The 24,348-nt window shown below is 46.3% G+C and overlaps 1 protein-coding gene across 1 annotated transcript in view; it reads left to right on the top strand.

The window, feature by feature from the left end:
* Positions 1-16,614: 16,614 nt before the first annotated feature.
* Positions 16,615-24,348, top strand: part of GK5 (glycerol kinase 5) — a 75,156-nt gene continuing 67,422 nt past the window's right edge. Inside the window, exon 1 of the mRNA XM_029070447.2 lies at positions 16,615-16,836. Coding sequence (XP_028926280.1) covers positions 16,663-16,836 — 174 coding nt within the window. The 5' untranslated portion in view covers positions 16,615-16,662. The remainder of the gene's footprint in view (positions 16,837-24,348) is intronic.

The following is a 24,348-nucleotide window of genomic DNA, read 5'->3' as shown; positions in this document are numbered from 1 at the left end:
TATCATACTCTCCCAAGAGCTTAGTACATGACTCAGAAACAAGGACTTTGAGTGTCTACCCTCTCTATTTTACTCTCCCAAGTTCTGAGTATAGTAGGTGCTCAATAAATATTGACTGACTGGTTGGTTGGTCGATTATGGGTTTGTAATTTGGTAGTGGGAAGAAGGCTAGTCTTCTAGTGAGAGACTTCCTGTTATCACACCTGCAGAGCTGCTCCTTGATGCAGATCAAGCTATGAGGTCTGGCCGCCAAGAGGGGCAGTCTGCTTATCGATGGAGGATTAATGGGAGCATTAATATATGGGAAGAGTGAGAAAAGCAGAGATTCCAGTTGTGGAGTACAAATATAATATTTAGACTAAGAGCAGTCTTTGTGTTCTCTAGCAGGTGCAGTAGATCAGGAGCAGGTCTTTGAATCTGGCAATTTAAAAATGAAGTCGAGCTTCCTGGGGTTTCCTGGATTTTCCTTTCGGGTGGGTTTTCCCCTCCTTTTGTCTGTTGCTTTTTAATTGGAAGCTTCCACCCAGACTGGAATTCCACATGGAAATAAAAGAGAGCTATAGGCTGGGTAGAAAACAAATGCAAAAATGTTTAATAAAAATGGACAGAAACAGGATCTGACTGTGGGAGTTCTTGATGGCACAGAAAAGCTGAGAAGTCTCCTCCCTTCCTGCCAGGAGCACTGCCCAGTGTATTCTGTGCATATTCTTATATTCTCCTGCTGTCCCTATCTGTAATTTATTTTCAGGTTTGTCTTTCCCCGTAGGCTGTAAGCTCCTTCTGGGCAGGGATCGTGACTACCCACTCTACTGCACTCTACTCTCCCAAATAGCAGCTTGGCCTACTGGAAGGAACACGGGCCTGGAAGTCAGAGGACCTGGGTTCTAATCTCGGTTCTCCCAGTTGCTTGTTGCATGACCTTCACTTAACTTCTCTGTGCCTCGGTTCCCTCAACTGTAAGATGGGGATTAAACACCTGTTCTCCCTCCTATTTAGACTGTGAGCCCAGTGTGGGACAGGGACTCCGTCTGACCTCATTAAGCTGAATCTACCCCAGCACTTAGAACGGGGTCTGACACATAGTAAGCGCTTAACAAATACCATAAAAAAGGGCAGATGGTACAGTGGTCTACAAAGCGTAAGTACTCAATAAATATGATTTGATTGATTTTCTGGCCAGAGGTGTGATTCTCAGGGTGGGGCCTGTGGTGAGAGCCTGACAGTCCCTCCTGTTACCCAGAAACCCCCCGCCAGGGACCAGCCCCGCCGTGTAGGCCGCAGTGGGAAGGAGCAGAAACCCCACTGATTCCTGAGAGGCAGAGGATCAATCAATCGGTGGTAATTATTGAATGTTTACTGTGTGCAGAACACTGAACTAAGTGCTTGGGAGAGCACAGTATAAGAGAGTAGACCCGCCCCCTGCCCACAACAAATTTACAGTGTAGAGGAGAACAACAATGTAAGACTCCGCAGCACAAGCTGCATAGAGGGGAGGTTCTGGAGCACAGAATCACCAGGGCCTTTCATCTAGCTGGGATGCTCTCTCTTGTAGCTTAGCCTGCTGCTTGCACAGCTCCTTCTAAGGATCAAGAATGATTCCAGTGACTTTTCTGCTGTACTGGGATAGAGGGGCCTCACAGTCTACCAGACTATCTGGGCAGAGCTGGCTCTACCATTCAGAGAAACTAGACAATTGACTGAGATACTCTGCAATTTTCTCCTTCAGACTTCTACTCCTTACCTCTGGGTCCAGCTGCTTTCTGCATTCCTGTCTTTAGCCTCCGGTGCCAAAATAACTTGACCCAGTTCCAAATCCAGGAGGTGGTCGTTGTCATTTCTGAGTCCCGGCCGTGACCACCCCGGCACTTCCTTCCCTGCGCCCTTGGAAGTTCCTGAGTCCCAGTGTATTCCCGAGAAGCAGGCTGAACCCCCGTGGGGTCCTGAATCGTTCTTCCGGAGGATCTGAATCATTTTTCCCTTTTTTTTCCTTTCTCATGAGCCACATGAAAGATCATTTCTTTCTGAATATGAACCTGCTCATAGTTATTACTTTGAGGAGAAATTCAGTAAGTATTTGGGGTTCTTGCTTTATTTTCAGAGGTAAGAGCTTCTTCTATGGGCTTTGAAGTCAGAGGTCATGGGTTCGAATCCCAGCTCGGCCACTTGTCAGCTGTGTGACTTTGGGCAAGTCACTTAACTTCTCGGTGCCTCAGTTACCTCATCTGTATAATGGGGATTAGGACTGTGAGCCCCACGTGGGATAACCTGATTCCCCTGTGTCTACTCCAGCGGGATAACCTGATTCCCCTGTGTCTACTCCAGCGCTTAGAACAGTGCTCAGCACATAGTAAGCGCTTAACAAATACCAACATTATTCTAAAAAGAATTAATGGTAATGAGTTCCACTGATCTTTTTAAAAACAAGCATGCCCCTCACCTCCCTCTGTTCCTTCCCACCAACAGGAACAGAAACAGAGAAGCAGCATGGCTCAGTGGAAAGAGCCCCGGCTTGGGAGTCAGAGGTCATGATTTCGAATTCCGGCTCTGCCACTTGTCAGCTGTGTGACTGTGGGCAAATCACTTAACTTCTCTGTGCCTCAGTTACCTCATCTGGAAAATGGGGATTAACTGTGAGCCTCACGTGGGACAACCTGATTACCCTGTATCTACCCCGGCGCTTAGAACATTGCTCAGCACGTAGTAAGCGCTTAACAAATACATTATTATTTCCATTGTTCTAGGGATCCTCTTACTATTATTATTATTATTAATACTAATGGTACTTGTTTAGACCTGATGATGTGCCAAGCACTATTCTAAGTGCTGGGGTAGATACAAGCAAATCAGGTTGGACACAGTCCCTGTCCCACAAGGGGTTCACGGTCTTAATCCCCATTTTATAGATGAGGTACTGAGGCCCAGGGAAGTGAAGTGACTTGCCCAAGGTCACACAGCAGCCAGGTGGTGTAGCTGGGATTAGAACCCAGGTCCTTCTGACTCCCAGGCCTATGCTCTATCCACTAAGCCATGCTGCTTCTCTTCATACTTCAGCTCTGACTGTAACAGTGCTGAGTTCACGTCCAGAAAAATCAGGACAGTTTATCGGATGCTAGAAAAATGACCCCAGAGGCCTCAGTCAGCCTCCTAGACTAAATGACAGAATTTTAGGTCCCCACCAAACCAGTCTCTGCCCTGCCAGTGGCACTTTGACATACGGCATTGACCCAGAGTCACGGCGACATACACCTGAGTTCCCAGGTGTTACAGGGGGCACTCAGGGTCACGGCTGCAGAACTCTCCACTGGGTAGAATTGGTTTGGTCCCAGGTATAGAAACTTTCCATTGGTCCTAGGTCCTCATTCAATCCTTTGGGGATTAGTCCTGGTCCCCAAAGGCAGTTGTGACCTGCTGCTGGTATTACCTCTTTCACCATAGCAGTAGTCCTTACTCCTCCCAGTATTAATGATGCAGATTTCTTCTAATAACTTCCTTTCAGCCAATCTCAGTCCACTCATGTCCTCTAAACACTGCCTCCAATTGCCAAGACTGACCGATGCTTCAATCAATCAATCAGTGCTATTTATCTAGCACTTACTCTGGGCAGAACACCATACTAAGCAGTTGGGAAAGTACAACTGGGCAGGGAATGTATCAGTTTATTGTTATATTGTACCCTCCCAAGCACTTTAATACAGTGCTCCTCACATAGAAAGCACTCAATAAATACTACTGACTGAGTGATAATACAATAGAGTTGGTAGACATGATCTCTGCCCACAAGAAGCTTCCGGTCTAGAAGAGGAGTTTCCGAAGTAATACCAAAGATGCCTAGGAAGGAGTAATCTGTTTGGCTTTAAGATGAAAACACACTTTTAAGGGCATCTGGAGGTGAAGTGCCATGTAAAGGCTTAAAGTCTTCTAATGTCCAAACTGAGAGAGTTGTTTTGGGCCAATCTGAGGCCACCTGGGTCCTCCAATAGGTTGCCATTGGCTTAACAATTCTTTACCAAGTTTCCTAGTGACTGGTAAATAACTATGACAAGTAATAAGTCTCTCTTTAAGCCATAGAAAGTTGGTTTTCATTTTTTAAATTGCATTCCTCTTCCTCTTGGAATTCAACAGTAAAAGAAGTTTGATGGGTTAGAAAGACTATGTAACACTTCGAAATGTTTTCCTAAATTAGTCAGATAATGAACAGACTGGGTTATGAGAGAAGTCCAAAGCCAAGAAGACTTTAAATAAAATGCTTCTGAAATCTGGAATACAAAGAATTTCTGTTTTTCTCCAGACATTACTGTTGCCAACCCACAAAGTGGGAAGATTCTGAGCAGAAGAGAAAGTATTTTTCCCATGAATTCTGGGTAGTGAAATAGGGAGTAGGGAATAGAGATGAGATGGGAGTAACAATATAATGATGAAGAAACTTAATTCTACCATGCAATCCTTGAGAGACTTAATTAAAAGAAGATCACAAACAGGATCGTAAAATAGGGAAACCTCAGGGTCTATTCAGTTTTCAACTGGGAGATAATTTATCCTGGGGAAATCCATTTTAAAACAACATCTAAAGCATGTTCTTCAATTGTAAACAAGTCAGAGTTTTAGCGAGACTAAAAATCTTCAACTGTTTTGAAAGTATACTGAAGACAATATGTGATGGAAGTAGTAGTCACGGCAGAAAGGCATCTCTGAGATATACCTCGAAGAGATGTTAACTGGCACCACAGCTCAACGGGGTCCGTTGGTATGTGAAGTGAGTACATTTAATTGCTTGGGGTGAGCAAATTGAACAATAAATCAGTCAATCAATGGTATTTATTGAGTGCTTGCCAAGTGAAGAACAATGTCCTGAGCATCTGGTAGAGTATAATACAATAGCGTTGGTAGACATGATCTCCATCTGCAAGGAGCTTACATTCTAGAAGGGGAGACAGACAATACTTTAGAGAAGCAGCATGGCTCAGCGGAAGGAGCACGGGCTGGGGAGTCAGAGGTCATGGGTTCAAATCTCAGCTCCACCGCTTGCCAGCTGTGTGACTTTGGGCAAGTCACTTCACCTCTCTGCGCCTCAGTTACCTCATCTGGAAAATGGGGATGAAGACTATAAGCCCCGCGTGGGACAGCCTGATCACCTTGTGTCATCCCCAGCGCTTAGAACAGTGCTTTGCACACAGTAAGTGCTTAACAAATGCCATAATTACATTAAAATAAATTACAGAAAAGAGAAATGGCCAAGTATTTAAAATATTTTACATGGTGAAGATTTATACATTCTTCTCTACATAGATCACAAAGCAAAATCCTAAAAACATATAGCACACATTCAAGGTATTAAGACTTCCATTTTTAAATCTGTTTACATTATGATTTTCTCCTTAGCCAGTCATTCGTAATTCCCAAGTAGACAAATCGTCCCCTTAGCCAGTCATTCATAATTCCCAAGTAGACAAATTGTCCAAATCTACCTTCCCGGTTACTACTTTTCCCTCATCCTATCTGAGAACCTTTAACCTTTTCCCCGTAAGCCATCCAAAAGAAAGAAAGAAATCCAAGCACCCTTGTCCTTGGATTTGCACCCCTTATTCACCTCTTCTGCAGCCCCACAACATTTGTGTGCATACCCATAATTTATTTATATTAATGTCTGTCTCCCCCTCTAGACTATAAGCTCGTTATGGGCAAGAAACATGTCTTCTTTGTTATAAAGTACTCTGAATATAGTAAATGCTCAAAAAATACCATTGTTTGATTGAAGAGAAAGGACCTTCCCTGAAATCCTATCTTCTGCAGAAGCTGCTCTAAGCTGAATTGGTATTTATTTTTCAGTCCCTAGAGGAGGTAAACTTCAACCTCCATTTTCATTCCCTTCCAAGACTGAAACTGGGAGGACCAATTTTTAGAAAAGGTTTGGTCTTCTGTCCTACAAAAAATATTGGGGAAGAAGGGCCATAATTTCCATTTCCTCAAACATAGGTAGATTACCTATTTTTATGCCAGGGGTTATAACAATGCTTTGGCACATTGGAAGCATTTATTATTATTATGAAAAACAAAAACTTGTAAAGGGAGACTTATTGCAATCTGCCCTTTCCTCTCCATCCAAACTGCTAACACATTAATCCAAGCATTTATCCTATCCCATGTTGATTACTCTATCAGTCTCCTTGCTAACCTCCCAGCCTCCTGTCTCTCCCCATTCCAGTCCATACTTCTCTGCTGCCCGGATCATTTTTCCACAAAAACATACAGGCCACGTTTCCCCTCTCCTCAAGAACCTCCAGTGGTTGCCCACTCACCTCCACATCAAACAGAATCTCCTCACCATCAACTTTAAAGCCCTCAATCACCTTGCCCCCGCCTACTTCACCTCACTACTCTACCATAACACCAACCCACACACTTTGCTCCTCTAATGCTAACCTCACTGTGCCTCCATCTTGTTTGTCTCACTACTGATCTGTCACCCACATCCTACCTCTGTCCTGGAAAGCCTATCCTCTTTATAACCAACAGACAATTACTCTCCCCTCTTCAAAGCCTTATTGAAGGCACATCTCCTCCAAGAGACCTTCCCTGATTAAGCCATCTTTTCCTTTTCTTCCACTCCCTTCTGCATCACCCTGACTCGCTCCCTTCATTCATTCCCCTCCCAGCCCCAAAGCACTTATGTACATATCTGTAATTTATTTATATTAATGCTTGTCTCCCTCTCTAGACTGTAAGCTCATTGTGGGCAGGGAATGTGTCCACTTTATTGTTATATTGTACTCTCCCAAGTGCTTAGTATAGTCTCTACACACAGTAAGTGCTCAATAAATAGGTTTGACTGACTGCAGCAGATCCCTTTCCTCCCATCTACCTCCAGAAGCTGTATTGAGAGTTCTACCATAATCAGGGTTGCCCTCTATCATTCATTCATTCATTCATTCAATAGTATTTATTGAGCGCTTACTATGTGCAGAGCACTGTACTAAGCGCTTGGAATGTACAAATCGGCAACAGATAGAGGCAGTCCCTGCCCTTTGACGGGCTTACAGTCTAATCGGGGGAGACAGACAAGAACAATAGCAATAAGTAGAATCAAGGGGATGAACATCTCATTAAAACAATAGCAAATAAATAGAATCAAGGTGATGTACATCTCATTAACAGAATAAATAGGGTAATGAAAATATATACGGTTGAGCGGACGAATACAGTGCTGAGGGAAGGGGAAGGGAGAGGGGGAGGAGCAGAGGGAAAGGGGGGAAAAGAGGGTTTAGCTGAGGGGAGGTGAAGGGGGGGTCGAGGGGGAGCAGAGAGAGCAGAGGGAAAAGGGGAGCTCAGTCTGGGAAGGCCTCTTGGAGGAGGTGAGCTTTAAGTAGGGTTTTGAAGAGGGGAAGAGAATTAGTTCCTGTGGTCATGCAGTAGCATCATCAACAGTGATATTCATTGAATGCTTACTAATGTGTAAAGCACTGTTACTAAGCACTTGGGAGAGTGCAGTACAACACAGTTGACAGACACATTCCCCACCCCTAGTGAGCTTCAGTCTAGAGGGTGAGACAGACACTAATATAAATACATAATTTATAATATATAATTTGAAGATAAGTACATAAGTGCTGTAGGGTTGAGACTGGGGCAAATATCAAACACCAAAAATCTTCTATCCAAATTCACAGATATTGCAGAAATTAAGCCCCCATTTTTTTATTAAATAGAATTTGTTACTAAGTGCTGGGGTAATCACTGGGGTAATAAGCGAATCACTTAGGACACAGTCCATGTCCCACGCGGGGCTCATCGTGTTAAACCCCATTTTACAGATGAGGTAACTGAGGCCCAGAGAAGTTATGTGATTTGCCCAAGGTCGCATAGCTGATAGAAGGTGGAGCTGGGATTAGGACCCAAGTCTTCTGATTCCCAGGTCCGTGCTTTAAACACGAGGCCATGCTGCTTCTCAGTACACTTAAGTACATTAAGTACAAGTGGCATTTGTTAAGTGCTTACTATTTGCCAAGCACTATTCTAAGTGCAGGGGTTGATACAAGGTAATCAGGTTGTCCCATGGGGGGCTCACAGTCTTAAATCCTCATTTTACAGTTGAGGTAACTGAGGCACAGAGAAGTTAAGTGACTTGCTCATGGTCACACAGCAGGCAGATGGCAGACTGGGGATGAGAACCCACGGCCTCTGACTCACTAGCCTGGGCTCTTGCCACTGAGTCACACTGCTTCCCCCATGCACTTGGTTCCATGCCCTGTACTAGGAGCTTGAAAAATTTCGAATAAAGAAGGGACATGCTCCCTGCCCACTGTACCAGGGGAAACAACCATAAAGATCTTTACAACTAGCGTGGTCAAAATTCATAACTGAATAGACATACGTACATTAGACATCCCCCTGTCTCCCCGATAAACAGAGAACACTTTAGGTGTTTTTCATCTTTCATCCCTATCTATTTTTGAGGAAAGAGCTGGCTGGTGGGGTGTGAACCCCCTCCTAGACCCCACTGGCTTTTCTGTGAATCCATCCAAACAGGCAGCAGACATGAAGATGCACTTTCATTAAAAAAAGATGCTTCTGCAAGAGCTGAACCTAATGCTTATCAGCCTTACCATGCCGAACTTCAACAAAAACTACACCCAATACTACTAAAAATACAAAGGAGGATTTGAAGAACAGGTCAGTCTAAAAGATGTAAACAAGGCCCAGTAAGATGGCTCTTTTTTTTTTGAATGGTATTTATTAAGCGTTTACTATGTGTCAAACACTATTCTAAGCACTGGGGTCGATACAAATTTTTCCGGTTAGATGTAGTCCCTTTCTCAAACGGGACTTACGGCCCAAGTAGGATGGAGATCAAGTATTGAATCCCCATTTTCAGATGAGGAAACTGAGGCACAGAAAAGTTAAGTGATTTTCCTGAGGTCACAGAGCAGGCAAGTGACAGAACTGGGATTAAGACCAAGTCCTCTGACTTCCTGGCCAGTGCTCTTTCCACTAGGCCATGTTGCTTCTTGAGAGGAGGCAAGTGAGTTGGGTGTAGTCAGAGAGGAGCAAAGATAAGTATCCATCATTCATCTTCACATTGAACAGAAAACTCGTCACCAACTACTTTGAGACACTCTCATTCAGTTATTTCCCTCCTACCTATTTTTCCTCTTCTTCTGGTACAACCCAGTGCTTAACAGAGAACAAAGGACCAGCATATCCATCTCTCTAGTAACGACATGGTTACCCTGAAAAGCCCTGTTGCGTATGCACATGAACAGCTGTGTCAAAATTGGGAAAGGAGGTGAACAGAATAAAAAGAACTCCCCTTGGAAGTTTTTCGTATTTTTGGATTACTCTTTTGAGAACTATCTTTGAATTTACCCTTCCATGGTATTGATTGGCTGTTTACTATGCGCAGAGCACTGTACTAAGTGCTTAACACTGTATTCTTCTATATCTATTTTGCGGAATCATTTAGAGAGGGATTAAAAGGCAGGAAATGAAAAAAGGACTGTCGAAATTGGAGATTACCTATTAACCGTATAATACCTTACAAGAAAATACTGGCATGTGTGAGTGAATTACATGAACTGTAGACAGTACCCCTATGCTGTCAGACTGCCATTGTAGACAGCACCACCATCTTTCCTGCTCACAAGCCCGGAACTTTGGCACTATCCTTTACTCATCTCTCTCTCATTCAACCCATGTATTCAGTGACATAGTGGATAGAGCACAGACCTGGGAGTCAGAAGGTCATGGATTTTAATCCGCTCTGCCACTTGTCTGTTGTATGACCTTGGGCAAGCTACTTTACTTCTCTGGCCCTCAGCTACTTCATCTGTAAAATGGGGATTGAGACCCATGTGGGACAGGGACTGTGTCCAACCTGATTATCTTGTATCTACCCCAGCGCTTAGAATAATGTTCAGCACATTGTTAACAAATACCATAATTATTATTATCTGTCACTAAATCCTGTCTTGTTCAACCTTCCCATCATTAAAATCAGCCTTGTCCTTTCCATTCAAACTGTTACCACAATAATAATCCTTGATTACAACCTCCTTGCTGACCTCCCTGCCTCCTTCTCTCCTCATTCCAGTCCCTACTTCCCTCTGCTGCCCGAATCATTTTTCTGCAAAAACTTTCAGGACATGTTTTCCCATTCCTCAAGAAGAGTGGTTACCCATCCACCTCCACATCACACAGAAACTCCTTACAATCAGTTTTAAAGCACTCAATCACCTTGCCTACTCTTATCTTACCTTGCAGCTCTGCAAATACACCCAACCCGCACACTTTGCTCCACTAAAGCCAAGTTACTCACTGAACTGGATCTCATCTTTCTCACTGCTGACCTCTCACCCACATCCTCTTTTCATATCTGAAAGACAATCACTGTCCCCACCTTCAGAGCCCTTGTAGGCAGGGATTGAGCTTAGTATAGTGCTATGAACACAGTAAGTGTTCAATAAATATGACTGATTGATTGATTATCAAATCAAATTCCTTGTGAGCCCTCATTTCTTCTCCCACTCCTTTCTGCATCGCCTTTGTACTTTATACAGCCTTTATTCAGCCCAACCTCACCCCCACAGGACTTATGTACGTATCCATAATTTACCTATATTAATGCCTGTCTCCCCCTCTAGACTGCAAGCTCTCTGTGGGCAGGGAACATGCCTATCAACTCTGTTAGTATGGCACTTAGTATGGTGGTGTGCCCACAGTAAGTGCTCAATAAAGATGACTGATTGATTGGTTGATGAACTTCAGAAATTTTCATCCCGCTGGTTGTTTTTTCACATTCAGGACAAATGTAATCTCCCACTTGTTTTCATTGAAATGTCTGCGTTTGGAGAAAAAGAAGCGAGTCATGAAAATGTTTGCATGTGGATTTGTGGAATCCCCTGAAATAGCAGATAATTATCAGTGTTATATTGGACTTCTTTCCCAGAAGCGGCTAATTTGGCAATTTTTTTTGAAAAATAAAACCTTGACTTGATAGATAGAGCATGGGCTTGGGACCCAAAAGGATCTGAGTTCTAATCCTGGATCCACCACTTGTGATCTTGGGCAAGTCATTTAACTTCTTCAAGCCTCAGTTACCTCATCTGTAAAAATGGGGATTAAGACTGTGAGTCCCATGTGGGACATAGACTGTAACCAACCAATTTTGTATCTACCCCAGCACTTAGTACAGTGCCTGGAACAGAGTAAGTACTTAACATATACCATAAAAAATATCCACCCAGGTCCCTCTTTGAATACTAATCTACTTGGCTCTCCTGCCTTCAACCTCTTGCTCATTTCCTTTCATTCATTCGTCACATTTATTGAGCAATTACTGTGTGCAGAGCACTGTTCTAAGCACTTGGGAGTGAAAAATTCAACAATAAACAGACATTCCCTGCCCACAATGAGCTTAGTGTCTAGAAGTGCTCTGGGCATGTCACTCCCCTCCTCAAAAATCTCCAGTGGTTGCCTATCAACCTTCACATGAAGAAAAACTCCTCACTCTTGGCTTCAAAGCTCTCCATCCCCTTGCCCCGTCCTACCTCTCCTCCCTTCTCTCTTTCTACTGCCCACCCCGCACGCTCCGCTCCTCTGCCGCCCACCTCCTCACCGTTCCCCATTCACGCCTATCCTGCCGTCGACCTCTGGCCCGTCCTCCCGCGGTCCTGGAATGCCCTCCCTCCTCACCTCTGACAAATTAACTCTCTTCGCCTCTTCAGAGCCCTACTGAGGGTTCACCTCCTCCAGGAGGCCTTCCCAGATTGAGTCCTCCCTTTCCCTCTGCTCCTCCTCCCCTCCCCATTGCCCCTACTCCCTCCCTCTGCTTTACCCCCTTCCTCTCCCCACAGCACTTGTGTATATTTGTACATATTTATTATTCTATTTTAATAATGATGTGTATATATCTATGATTCTACTTTAATGGTATTGATGTCTGTCTACTTGTTTTGTTTTGTTTTGTTGTCTGTCTCCCCCTTCTAGACTGTGAGCCCATTGTTGGGTAGGGATTGTCTCTATCTTTTGCCGAACTGTACTTTCCAAGCGCTTAGTACAGGGCTCTGCACACAGTAAGTGCTCAATAAATACCATTGAATGAATGAATTGAAAGGAGAGCCAGACATTAACATACATAAATAAATTATTATTAAAAAATAAATAAAGCCAATGGCAAGGAGTTTTGTTGGATGCAGAGGTGGATGAGCAACCACTGAAGGTTCTTGAGGAGTGGGGAAACATGTCCTGAATGTTTTTGTAGAAAAATGATCCAGGCAGCAGAGTGAAGTATGGCCTGAAGTGGGGAGACCCGTGTGTAACTCCCTCCCTTTTCACATCTGACAAACCACCACTCTCGCCATCTTACAAGCAGTTCTAAAATCACATCTCCTCCAGAATTCCAGGAAGCGCTCAATAAATAAATACGATTGAATGAATGGTACAAGGCCTGGCACATAGAAAAAAATAAACTCTAAACTCCTTGAGGGTGGGGAGCTACTGTACTCTCCCAGGAGTTTAGTATTGTGCTCCTCACCCAGTAAGGGCTAAATTCATTCATTCAGTCGTATTTATTGAGTGCTTACCGTGTGCAGAGCACTGTACTAAGCACTTGGAGTGTACAATTTGGCAACAGAAAGAGAGAATCCCTGCCCAACAATGGGCTCAGACTCTAAATATGGGAAACAGACAACAAAACAATAAAAATAATTGTTTCAAAAATAATTTGAAAAACAAAACAAAACAAATAATTACCAGTGATTGATTGGTTAATTGTACATGTATAAAAGCAGCATGGCATAGTGGATAGAGCACAGGCCTGGGAGTCAGAAGGTCATGGGTTTTAATTCCGGCTCTGCCATTCGTCTGCTGTGTGACCTTGGGCAAGTCACTTTACTTCCCTGGGTCTCAGTTACCCCATCTGTAAAATAGGGATTGAACTTGTGAGCCTCACATGAAACAGGGACTGTGTCCAACCCGATTTGCTTTGTATCCACCCAGCATTTAGTACAGGGCCTGGCATATAGTAAGCGCTGAACAAATACCACAATTATACCACTTCTCTGTGCCTTAGCTATTTCATCTGTAAAATGGGGATCGAGACTGTGTGCCCCACGAGGGACAGGGACTCTGTCCAACCCAAAATGCCTGTCTCCACCCCAGCCCTAAGTTTAGTGCTTGGCACAAAGCAAGCACTTGACAAATACCACTATTATCATTAGAGATATACGTTACATTTTATATCTGTCCCCTTTGAGTATATAAGCTCTTTGAGGGAAAGCAAATGTGTCCTGTGCTTCTGTAGTACTTTCCAATCATTTAGCACAGTGTTTTGCTTTTAGGAGGGCCTCAGTAAACACCCATCTGTATGACCACAACTTCTGTGGGGGAGCTGCCCCTCAGCCCCATAAGCGTCTGTGGGAGACCCCCAGAGGGAAAGGGTTCCAGGCACTCTCTGAGGTGATGGAGGGGAGAATGGGGGATGGAACTTGAGGGACAGGAAGCTTCTTCTTCCTGAGAAGCAACACGACGTAGTGGATAGTTGCACGGGCCTGGGCGTCAGAAGGTCATGGGTTCTAATCCCAACTCTGCCACTTGTCTGTCTGGTGGCCATGGGCAAGTCACTTTGCTTCTCTGGGCCTCAGTTCTCTCATCTGTCAAATGAGGATTGTGGGTGTGAGCCCCACATGGGACAGGGACTGTGTCCAACTCGATTTGCTTGTATCCACCCCAACACTTAGTATAGTGTCTGGCAGAGAAGCAGCGTGGCTCAGTGGAAAGAGCACGGGCTTTGGAGTCAGAGGTCATGGGTTCAAATCCTGCCTCGGCCATTTGTCAGCTGTGTGACTTTGGGCAAGTCACTTAACTTCTCGGTACCTCAGTCACCTCATCTGTAAAATGGGGATTAAGATTGTGAGCCCCAAGTGGGACAACCTGATTCCCCTGTGTCTACCCCAGCGCTTAGAACAGTGCTCGGCACATAGTAAGCGCTTAACAAATACCAACATTATTATTATTATTATTATCACATAGTAAGCGCTTAACAAATACCCTCATCATCATCACCTCCAGGGGCCCATGTAGGGAGCCACCGGACGGATGGGGTGCCGGGTGTGCAGGCTCCGGGATTTATGGGACAAACCGCCCTGCCCTGCCGTTTGCTTACTGTTCTATTGTCCTCCCCCAAGCGCTTAGTACAGTGCTCTGCACGCAGGAAGTGCTTAGTAAATGCGACTGAATGAACTGAAGCCCCACTTTTCCTCATCTCCCACTCCCTTCTGCATCACCCTGACTTGCTCCCTTTGCTCTTCCTCCCTCTTCCGGCCCCGCAATACCGTTTACATATCTATCCTTTTATTTATTTGTATCGATGTCTGTTTACTTGTATTAACCACCCCTCTAGACTCTGAGTTTGTTGTGGGCAGAGACTGTCACTCTTTTTTGCTGTATTGTACTTTCCCAAGTGCTTAGTACAGTGCTCTGCGCACGGGAAACACTCAATAAATATGTCTGAATGAATGAGATTGTATTTATTTATACTGATGCTACTGAAGCCTGTTTACTTGTTTTGGTGCCTGTCTCCCTCCTGCTAGACTGTGAGCCCGTGGTGGGCAGAGATTGTCTCTGTTGCTAAACTGTACTTTCCAAGCGCTTAGTACAGAGCTCTGCACACAGTAAGCGCCCTGCTGAACTGTACTATTCAAGCGCTTAGTACAGTTCTAATCCCGGCTCCACCACTTGTCCGCTGTGTGACTATGGGCAATTCGTTTCACTTCTCTGTGTCTCAGTTCCCTCATCTGTAAAATGGGGATTGAGACTGTGAGTCCCACCTGGGTCAATCTGATAACCTTGTACCTCCCCCCCACAGTAAGTGCTTAAGAAGTACCATCATCATCATCATCATCATTATTATTATTATTACAATGCTCTGCACACACTAAGTGCTCAAGCGGCATGGTGTAGTGGATAGAGCCTGGGCGTGGGAGTCAGAGGTCGTTGGTTCTAATCCCGGTGCTGCCACTTGTCAGCTCTGTGACGTTGGGCAAGCCACTTAACTTTTCTGGGCCTCAATGACCTCATCTGTAAAAGGGGAATGAAGACTGTGTGCCTGTCCCATGTGGGACAACCCAATTCCCTTGTATCTGCCCCAGTACTTGGAACAGTGCTTGGCACATAGTAAGTGCTTAACAAATACCAACATTATAATAGAACATGGGCTTGGGGGGTCAGAAGGTCATGAATTCTAATCCCGGCTCTGCCCCTTGCCTGCTGGGTGACCTTGGGCCGGTCACTTCTCTGGGGCCTCAGTCACCCCATCTGTCAAATGGGGATTCCCGTGGCTCAGTGGAAAGAGCCTGGGTTTAGGAGTCAGAAGTCATGGGTTCTAATCCTGGCTCCGGCCTTTGTCTGCTGTGTGACTTTGGGCAAGTCACTTCACTTCTCTGGGCCTCAGTTCCCTCATCTGTAAAATAGGGATGAAGATTGCGAGCCCCATGGGGGACAACCTGATCCCCTTGTATCCCTCCTGCACTTAGAAAAGTGTTTGGCACATAGTAAGCACTTAACAAATACCACCCTTATTATTATCATTATTATTATTACGTGAGCCTCAAGAGGGACAGGGGTTGAGTCCACACCGGTTTGCTTGTATCCACCCTGGTGCTTAACCCATAGGGAGTGCTTAACGAAGAGTGCAATTATTCTTATTCATGAATATGGCTCAATGAATGAATAGATGAATGAACGAACCGAATGAATGAATGAATGAATGAGTGAATGAACCAAATGGATGGATAGATGGATGGATGGATGGATGGGTGGATGGATGGATGGATGGATGGATGGATGGATGGATGGATGGATGGATGGATGGATGGATGGATGGGTGAATGAACTGAATGAATTGTTTTTGTCTGTCTGTCTCCCCCGATTAGAGTGTGAGCCTGTTATTGGGCAGGGATTGTCTCTACCTGTTGCTGATTTGTCCATTCCAAGTGCTTAGTACAGTGCTCTGCACATGGTAAGTGCTCAATAAATACTATTGAACGAATGAATGGATGGATGGATGGATGGATGGACTGAATGGATGGATGGATGGATGGATGGATGGATGGATGGATGGATGGATGGATGGATAGATGAAGGAAGGAACTGAATGAATGAATGGATGGATGAAGGAAGGAACCGAATGAATGAATGGAGGGAGAGAGGGAGGGAGGGAGGGAAGGAGGGAGGGATGAACGAACCGAATGGATGGGTGGATGGATGGTTGGATGAACGAGCCCAATGAATGGGTGGATGGATGGATGAATGAACGAACCGAATGAATGAATGAATGAACCAACCGAATGAATGAATGAATGAACGATGAATGGAGGGAGGGATGGGGAAGAAGCAACGGGCGGGCGGCCGCGCATGCGCCCCGGCTCGCGCCCCATTTTTCCCGCCCAGTCTGGCGGGAGGATGACGTCAGTGCGGGGGCGGGGCGGGGCGGGGTGGGGCGGGGGAGGGGCCCAGGTGCCGGCGGCCCAACGCCCCAGCGGCGGCCGAGGAGGCCGAAGAGGAGGAGGCCGAAGGAGGCCGAGGCCGAAGCCGAAGCCGAAGGGGACCGAGGCCGAAGCCGAAGGAGGCCGAAGCCGAAGGGGATCGAGGCCGAAGGAGGCCGAGAGGGCGATGTGGGAGCCGGGCCCCGCCGCCGCTTGTCCCCGGCCTCGGCCCCGGCCTCGGCCTCGGCCCCGGGCCCCCGGTCCGGCCGGCTACGTGCTGGGGCTGGACGTGGGCACCACCGTCATCCGCGGACACGTTTACGACCGGCGGACCCACATCCGGGGCTCCAGCTACCACAAGGTCACACCCCCACCACCAGGCCCCCCCCCCCCGACGCCCCCGACGCCCCTCGCCTCCCCGCTCTCCCGCCGCCCGACCCCTCGACCCCCTGCTCCTCGACCTCCTGACCCCTCTGCTCTTCGACCCCCTGCTCCCCGACCTTCGACCTCCCTGCTCCTCGACCCCCTGCTCCTCGACCCCCTGCTCCTTGATCTCTCGACCCCCTGTCCCCGACCTCCTGACCCCTCTGCTCTTCGACTGCCTGTTCCCCGACCCCCAGACCTCTCGACCCCCTGCGCCTCGACCTCCTGATCCCTCTACTCTTCGACCCCCTGCTCCCCGACCCCTCGACCCCCGGCTCCCCGACCTTCCACGCCCCCGCTCCTCGACCTCTCGACCCCCTGCTCCCCGACCTTCGACCCCTCTGCTCCTCGACCTCCTGACCCCTCTGCTCTTCGACTGCCTGCTCTCCGACCCCCAGACCTCTCGACCCCCCTGTTCCCCGACTCCCAGACCTCTCGACCCCCTGCTCTCCGACCTTTCGATCCCCTGTACCCCGACCCCCCAGACCTCTCGACCCCCCTGCTCTCCGACCTTTCGATCCCCTGTACCCCGACCCCCAGACCTCTCGACCCCCCTGCTCTCCGACCTTTCGACCCCCTGTTCCCCGATCTCTCGACCCCCTCGCTCCCTAATCTCTCGACCCCCTGCTCCCCGACCCCCAGACCTCTCGACCTCCCTGCTTCTCGACCCCTCTGCTCTCCGACCTTTCGACCCCCTGCTCCCCGACACCCCCCCCCCCCCCCCCCGACCCCATTGGATTGAGACGGGACGGAGCGGGGCGTCCTGTTGGACGACACCCCCGGACCCCCGCCCCGCACTCATTCATTCTTTCATTCGATCGTATTTATTGAGCGCTTACTCTGTGCAGAGCACTGAACTAAGCTCTGGGAATGTGCAATTCGGCCACAGATGATAATGTTGGTGTTTGTGAAGCGCCTACTCTGTGCAGAGCACTGTACTAAGCGCTGGAAATGTGCAATTCAGCCACAGATGATAATGTTGGTGTTTGTGAAGCGCTTACTCTGTGCAGAGCACTGTATTAAGCGCTGGAAATGTGCAATTCAGCCACAGATGATAATGTTGGTGTTTGTGAAGCGCTTACTCTGTGCAGAGCACTGTACTAAGCGCTGGAAATGTGCAATTCAGCCACAGATGATAATGTTGGTATTTGTGAAGCGCTATTATTTATTTATTGCCATTGTTCTTGTCTGCCTGTCTCCCCCGATTAAACTGTAAGCCCGTCAGTGGGCAGGGACTGTCTCTATCTGTTGCCGACTTGTTCATTCCAAGCGCTTAGTACAGTGCTCTGCACAGAGTAAGCGCTCAATAAATACGATTGATTGAATGAATGAATACTATGTGCCGAGCACTGTTCTAAGCGCCGGGGGAGATACAGGGTCATCAGGTTGTCCCACGTGGGGCTCACAGTCTTTATCCCCATTTTACAGATGAGGTCACTGAGGCCCAGAGAAGTGAAGTGACTTGCCCACAGTCACACAGCGGACAAGTGGCAGAGGCGGGAGTCGAACCCATGACCTCTGACTCCCAAGCCCGGGCCCTTTCCACTGAGCCACGCTGCCATCCCAACCCAACAATGGGCTCACGGTCTGGAACGCCCCGCCTCCCCCCCCCTCCCCCCCGCCCCAACCCTGCCTCGACTTCCCCTCCCACCCCCAGGCCTGCCCCTCTCTCCCCTCCTCCTCCTCCCCCCAGGCCTGCGCCCCAACAGCCTCTCATCCTCTCCTCAGCCGCACACTGAGAAGCAGCGTGGCCCAGGGGCAAGAGCCCGGGCTGGGGAGGCAGAGGTTGTGGGTGCGAATGTCGGCTCCGCCGCTTGTCAGCCGTGTGACTTTGGACAAGCCATTTCACTTCTCTGTGCCTCAGTGACCTCATCTGGAAAATAGGGATGAAGACTGTGAGCCCCACGTGGGACAACCTGATCACTTGTATCCTCCAGTGCTTAGAGCAGTGCTTTGCACATAGTAAGCACTTAAATACCACAATTCATTCATTTATCTATTTATTTCTCTAGGCCTCAATTACCTCATCTCTAAAATGGGGATTAAAACTGTGAGCCCCACGTGGGACAACCTGATCACTTGTATCCCCCAGTGCTTAGAACAGTGCTTTTCACATAGTAAGCTCTTAACAAATACCACTATTTATTTATTTGCTTATCTATTTATTTCTCTGGGCCTCAGTTACCTCCTCTGTAAAATGGGGATTAAAACTGTGAGCCCCAAGTGGGACAACCTGATCACCTTGTATCCCTCCCAGCGCTTAGAACAGTGCTTTGCACATAGTAAGCACTTAAATACCACTATTTATTTATTTATTTATTTATTTATTTCTCTAGGCCTCAGTTACCTCATCTGTAAAATGGAGATTAAAACTGTGAGCCCCTCCGTGGGACATCCTGCTAACCTTGTATCTACCCCTGTTGCCGACTTGTACATTCCCAGCGCTTAGTACAGTGCTCTGCACATAGTAAGCACTCAATAAATACTATTGAATCAATACTGTTGAATGAATACCCCAGCGCTTAGAACGGTGTTTGGCACATAGTAAGAGCTTAACAAATATCATAATTATCGTTATTATCCATCCGTCAGCTTCTCTCTTTCCACTCCCCCGACAATCTCCTAGAGCTGATCCTTTGCCCTGCTTTTTATCCCCTAAATTCGCCCCCGTCCCCCTTTTTCCTCATCTTCCCCCCCCCCCCCAATCTCTTCTGCTCTCCCCCTCCCCAGTCGGGCCCTTGATTAAGAGGGTGGGACTGTCCCTCATAATCATTCCCGTTGCTTGAGATAATATTCCATCACTCCATATGCACTCATCTTCATATTATTTGTATTCTACTTGTAAAAAAATGGGGCACAGTTTTTGTAGGTAGAAGAATGGTACGCAATCCCTACCAAAGCTTTCACCAACTATAGGTTATTTTTGAAGTTCGTCTCAAGAAAATGAAATCCCCTCCTCTTCCTCTCTCCAGCTAAAGGGCTCAAATTGCCCAAAGAATATTATAGATTGCAAGCTCGTTGTGGGCAGGGAAGGTGTCTACCAACTCTATTGTATTCATTCAGTCGTATTTATTGAGCACTTTACTATGTGCAGAGCGCTGTACTAAGCGCTTGGAATGGACAATTGGGCAATTGATAGAGACAATCCCTGCCCAACGACGGGCTCACAGTCTAATCGGGAAGTGAAGTGACTTGCCCACAGTCACCCAGCTGACAAGTGGCAGAGTCGGGATTCGAACCCGTGACCCCTGACTCCCAAGCCCGGGTTCTTTTCCACTAAGCCACGAAATGTGAACGTGTACACTCTCAAGCATTTAGTTCATGCTCTGCACATAGTAAGCGCTCAATAAACTTTGACTAAGCCCCCTTTTCCTCAGCTCCTCCTCCTCGACTCGCTCCCTTTACTCCCCTCCTGCCCCACAACACTTTTGTATTTATGTATACAGCTATAATTCTATTTATTTATATTGATACCTGTTTACTTGTGTTGCCCCCCCCATCCTGAGACTGTGAGCCCACTGTGGGCGGGGATTGTCTCTCTTTATTGCTGTATTGTACTTTCCAAGCGCTTAGTACAGTGCTCTGCACACAGTAAGCGCTCAATAAATACGACTGAATGAGTGAATGAAGGATGGACTGGAGACAGCAGAGAAAGGAGGCAGGGAGGTCAGCAAGGAGGCTGATTAGGATAATAATGTTGGTATTTGTTAAGCGCTTACTATGTGCAGGGCACTGTTCTAAACGCTGGGATAGATACAGGGTCATCAGGTTGTCCCACGTGAGGCTCACAGTTAATCCCCATTTTACAGATGAGGGAACTGAGGCACAGAGAAGTTAAGTGATGTTGTTTTGGAAGGGGAAGGTACTTTTCCTTATTCTGGGGTAATGGAGGTTTCCAAGCCTCCCTTATTTTCACTTTCTTTGAGGGTCATGCAGGGGGAAGAGTTTTTCAGAGGGGCTGACTTTTTGCTTTACTCTTACGCTAGTTTTGTTGAGGCTAATTTGAAGCTTGCTGGCTGACTGTCCAGTATTCCCTTCATTTAGTCAGCCAGATTCAGAGCTTCCATCCCGTTTTACTGGGCCAAAAAGCTGAATCAAGTCTTTCTTGAATAATTTTCCAGTTCAAAACCCCTTTGACCAGACAAACAGGTGTTTATAACCAGGCCGGTATCACAGTTTAAGATTATTGGACTATCCATTTAATAATAATAATGTTGGTATTTGTTAAGTGCTTACTATGTGCAGAGCACTGTTCTAAGCGCTGGGGTAGACACAGGGGAATCAGGTTGTCCCACGTGGGGCTCACAGTCTTAATCCCCATTTTACAGATTTCTGATTTGTTAATGTGTTTCCAGATATAGGACCCGTTTCTCCAGTTTTACTTCGTTTCAAAGTTTGATGAAGTGTCTCTTTTACATTTTGGGGAACATCTTACCATTCTTAAGGACCTCAACTTTTCTTTACTTGATTTCTGGCGACTTTTTGAAGTGCTTAGCAATTGGAAAATCTATTTACTCATAGTCCCTATTACAGTTTTACCTGTTTTCCATGGTGGTCACAAATAACCTCCTTTCAGTGACTAGTGAGACGTAAATTACTTTTTTTGAAGATTTAGGTTTAACTCAGAGTTTGGGGGTAAGTTTTTGATTAGTAAAGTATGTCAGTTACATAACTGGAATCAATCAATCAAGGCCTGGTGGCATAAGCATGAGCTTGGGAGTCAGAGGACATGGGTTCTAATCCTGGCTCTGCTACTTGTCTGCTGTGTGACCTTGGGCAAGTCACTTCACTTCTCTGAGCCTCAGTTACCTCATCTGTAAAATGGGGAGTAAGACTGAGTCCTATGTGGGACAGGGACTGTGTCCAACCTGATTACCTTTTGTCTACCCCAGCGTTTGGAATAGTGTGTGACATGTAGTAAGAGCTTAACAAATACCATCATTATTATTAAGTGCTTACTCTGTCCAGGGCACTGTACTAAGTGCCTGAGAGAGAACAATATAACGAGGAGCTTATAGTTTAGAGAGGAGAAGACAGTCATTAATATAAATAAATGATTAATGTGTTCATAAATCCTGTGGGGATGAGAGTGAGGGGAAATAAAGAGGTCATGTGCTAGGGTGATGCAGAAGGGAGTGGGAGAAGAGGAAATGAGGGCTTAGTTGGGAAAGGCCTCTTGGAAAACATGTGCCGTCAATAAGGCTCTGAAGGCCGGGGGGAGTGATCGTTTGTTGGATACGAAGAGGGAGGGAGTTCCAAGCTGCAGGAGAAGATGGGCATGGGCGTGAGATAGATGAGATTGAGGTCACGAGCAATCGATAAATCAATCAGTGATATTTATTTGAGCACTTACTACGCGCAGACCTGTACTAAGCCCTTGGAAGAGTACAATACAACAGAATGAGCAGAAACGTTCCCTGCCCGTCGCGAGGTTTCAGTCTAGAGTGGGCATTAATATGAATAAATGATTTATGATATGCAATTTAAATGTATGTACATAAGTGCTGTGGGGTCAGGGGTGGGGTGAATATCAAACGTTTGAAGAACACAGATCCGAGGGCAGATGACGCAGAAGGGAGAGTGAGCCCGGGAAAAGAGGGTGTGATCGGGGAAGGCCTCTTGGAGATGTGACCTTAATAATGCTTTGAAAGTGAAGAGAGTGGGGGTCTGTCTGGTGAATATGGAAGGGGAGAGAATGCCAAGCTAGAGAGAGGACGCGGGAAAGGGATCGGCGGTGAGATAGGCGAGACCGGGACAAAGTGAGTAAGCTGGCACTAGATATATTGAATAGTTTGGCATTAGAGGAGCAAAGTCTGTGGGCTGGGTTGTAGTAGAAATCAGAGAGGTGTAAGGTAGGAGGGGGCAAGGTGATTAAAGCCGATGGTCAAGAGTTTCTGCTTGATGAGGAAGTGGATGGGCAAATCCCCTGGAAGTTCTTGGGGAGTGGGGAAACATGGAATGAATGTTGTTGTTTTTTTAAAGAAAAATGATCCTGGCAGCACTGTGAGGTGTGGCCTGAAGTGGGGAGAGACAGGAGGCAGGGAGGTGAGCAAGGAGGCTGATGCAGTAATGAAGGCGGGCTAGGATAGGTGCTTAGACCAAAGTGGTAGCAGTTTGGATGGAGAGGAAAGAGTGATTTTAGCAATGTTGTGAAGGTTGAACCAACAGGAATTGATGACAGATTACATATATGTGGTTCTCAGATTCCTGTTAGGAAACGAAATATATGTGGAGATGCTCTGAATGAATGACTCAGTAAATGAGTTCAACGGGGTTTTCTTTCAGCCCCCGGAGTTAGTGATGGGAATGTTAAGTAGCCACAAAATTGTACGTATTGGTAAAAACACCCAAATGTAAGATTTCCTTGCGTAGCGGCACTGAAGATTTTTTTAATGAGCCAGGCAAGTTCCGGTAAAGCAGCCTTACACCATCTAACTTTCCAGTCATGAAGTATTACGAGCATCTTGGTTTCCTGTTAATTGTTTCCCTTATATCCCCATTAACCCTATAAATGAACTTTAACATTACAGGTACTCGATTCAATCTATTAGTGGTATTTATTGAGCACTTACTGTGTGCAGGATACTGTATTATGCGGTCGGGAGAGTAAAGTGCCAAAGAAAGACAAGATCCTTGCCCTCAGTTTATAATCTAGTGGGGGAGAGAGACATTCAAATAAATTACATTTAGGGGAAGCAGCAGAGAGTAAGAATAAGTACATAGTGCTCTGGCATTGGAGCTAAGTAATAAAGTGCTTACAGGGTACAGATCTAAGTTATTTTTGTGATTTGGCCCTTCCAATACAATGCTCATCCACCCCTGGGATTCAGGCTTTATGCAGTATGGAAACACAAGTAAAAATATTTGTTCAGTAATACAGCATTAAAGCATTAGAGAGTTGAATGTGTTCATTGCCTGTCTTGTAGTAAACTTCTTTAAGTTTGTAACAAAATTCAAAATAATTTAACAGGCAGCGAAAAGACTCCCAAGTGCACTGATTATGAGGGCAGGCATCACGTTATGGTTTAAAGTGAGATTCTTGCCTGCCAAGAAAAGCAGTTTTCGGGAGGTAGTTTGTTTGCAGTTGCCCTTTGATAAAATCGCTATCCCTGATAAAAGGACTGGTATGATAGGATTAAGAAAACAAACCTTGCAAATATTTCTCCATACCTAATGTCCTAATGAACTCATTTGGAGAAGCAGCGTGGCTTAGCGGAAAGAGCATGGACTTGGGAGTCAGAGGTCGTGGGTTCTAATCCCGGCTCCGCCACTCGTCTGCTGTGTGATCTTGGGCAAGTCACTTAACTTCTCTGTGCCTCAGTTACCTCATCTGTAAAAATGGGGATTGAAAAATGTGAGCCAATGTGGGACAATCTGATTACCCTGTATCGACCCCAACGCGTAGAACAGTGCTCAGCACATCGTAAACGCTTAACAAATACCATAATAA

The sequence above is a fragment of the Ornithorhynchus anatinus genome, chromosome 1 (assembly GCF_004115215.2).
Source record: "Ornithorhynchus anatinus isolate Pmale09 chromosome 1, mOrnAna1.pri.v4, whole genome shotgun sequence".
NCBI classification, from domain to species: Eukaryota; Metazoa; Chordata; class Mammalia; order Monotremata; family Ornithorhynchidae; genus Ornithorhynchus; species Ornithorhynchus anatinus.
This window is presented reverse-complemented; position numbering and strand designations above follow the sequence as displayed.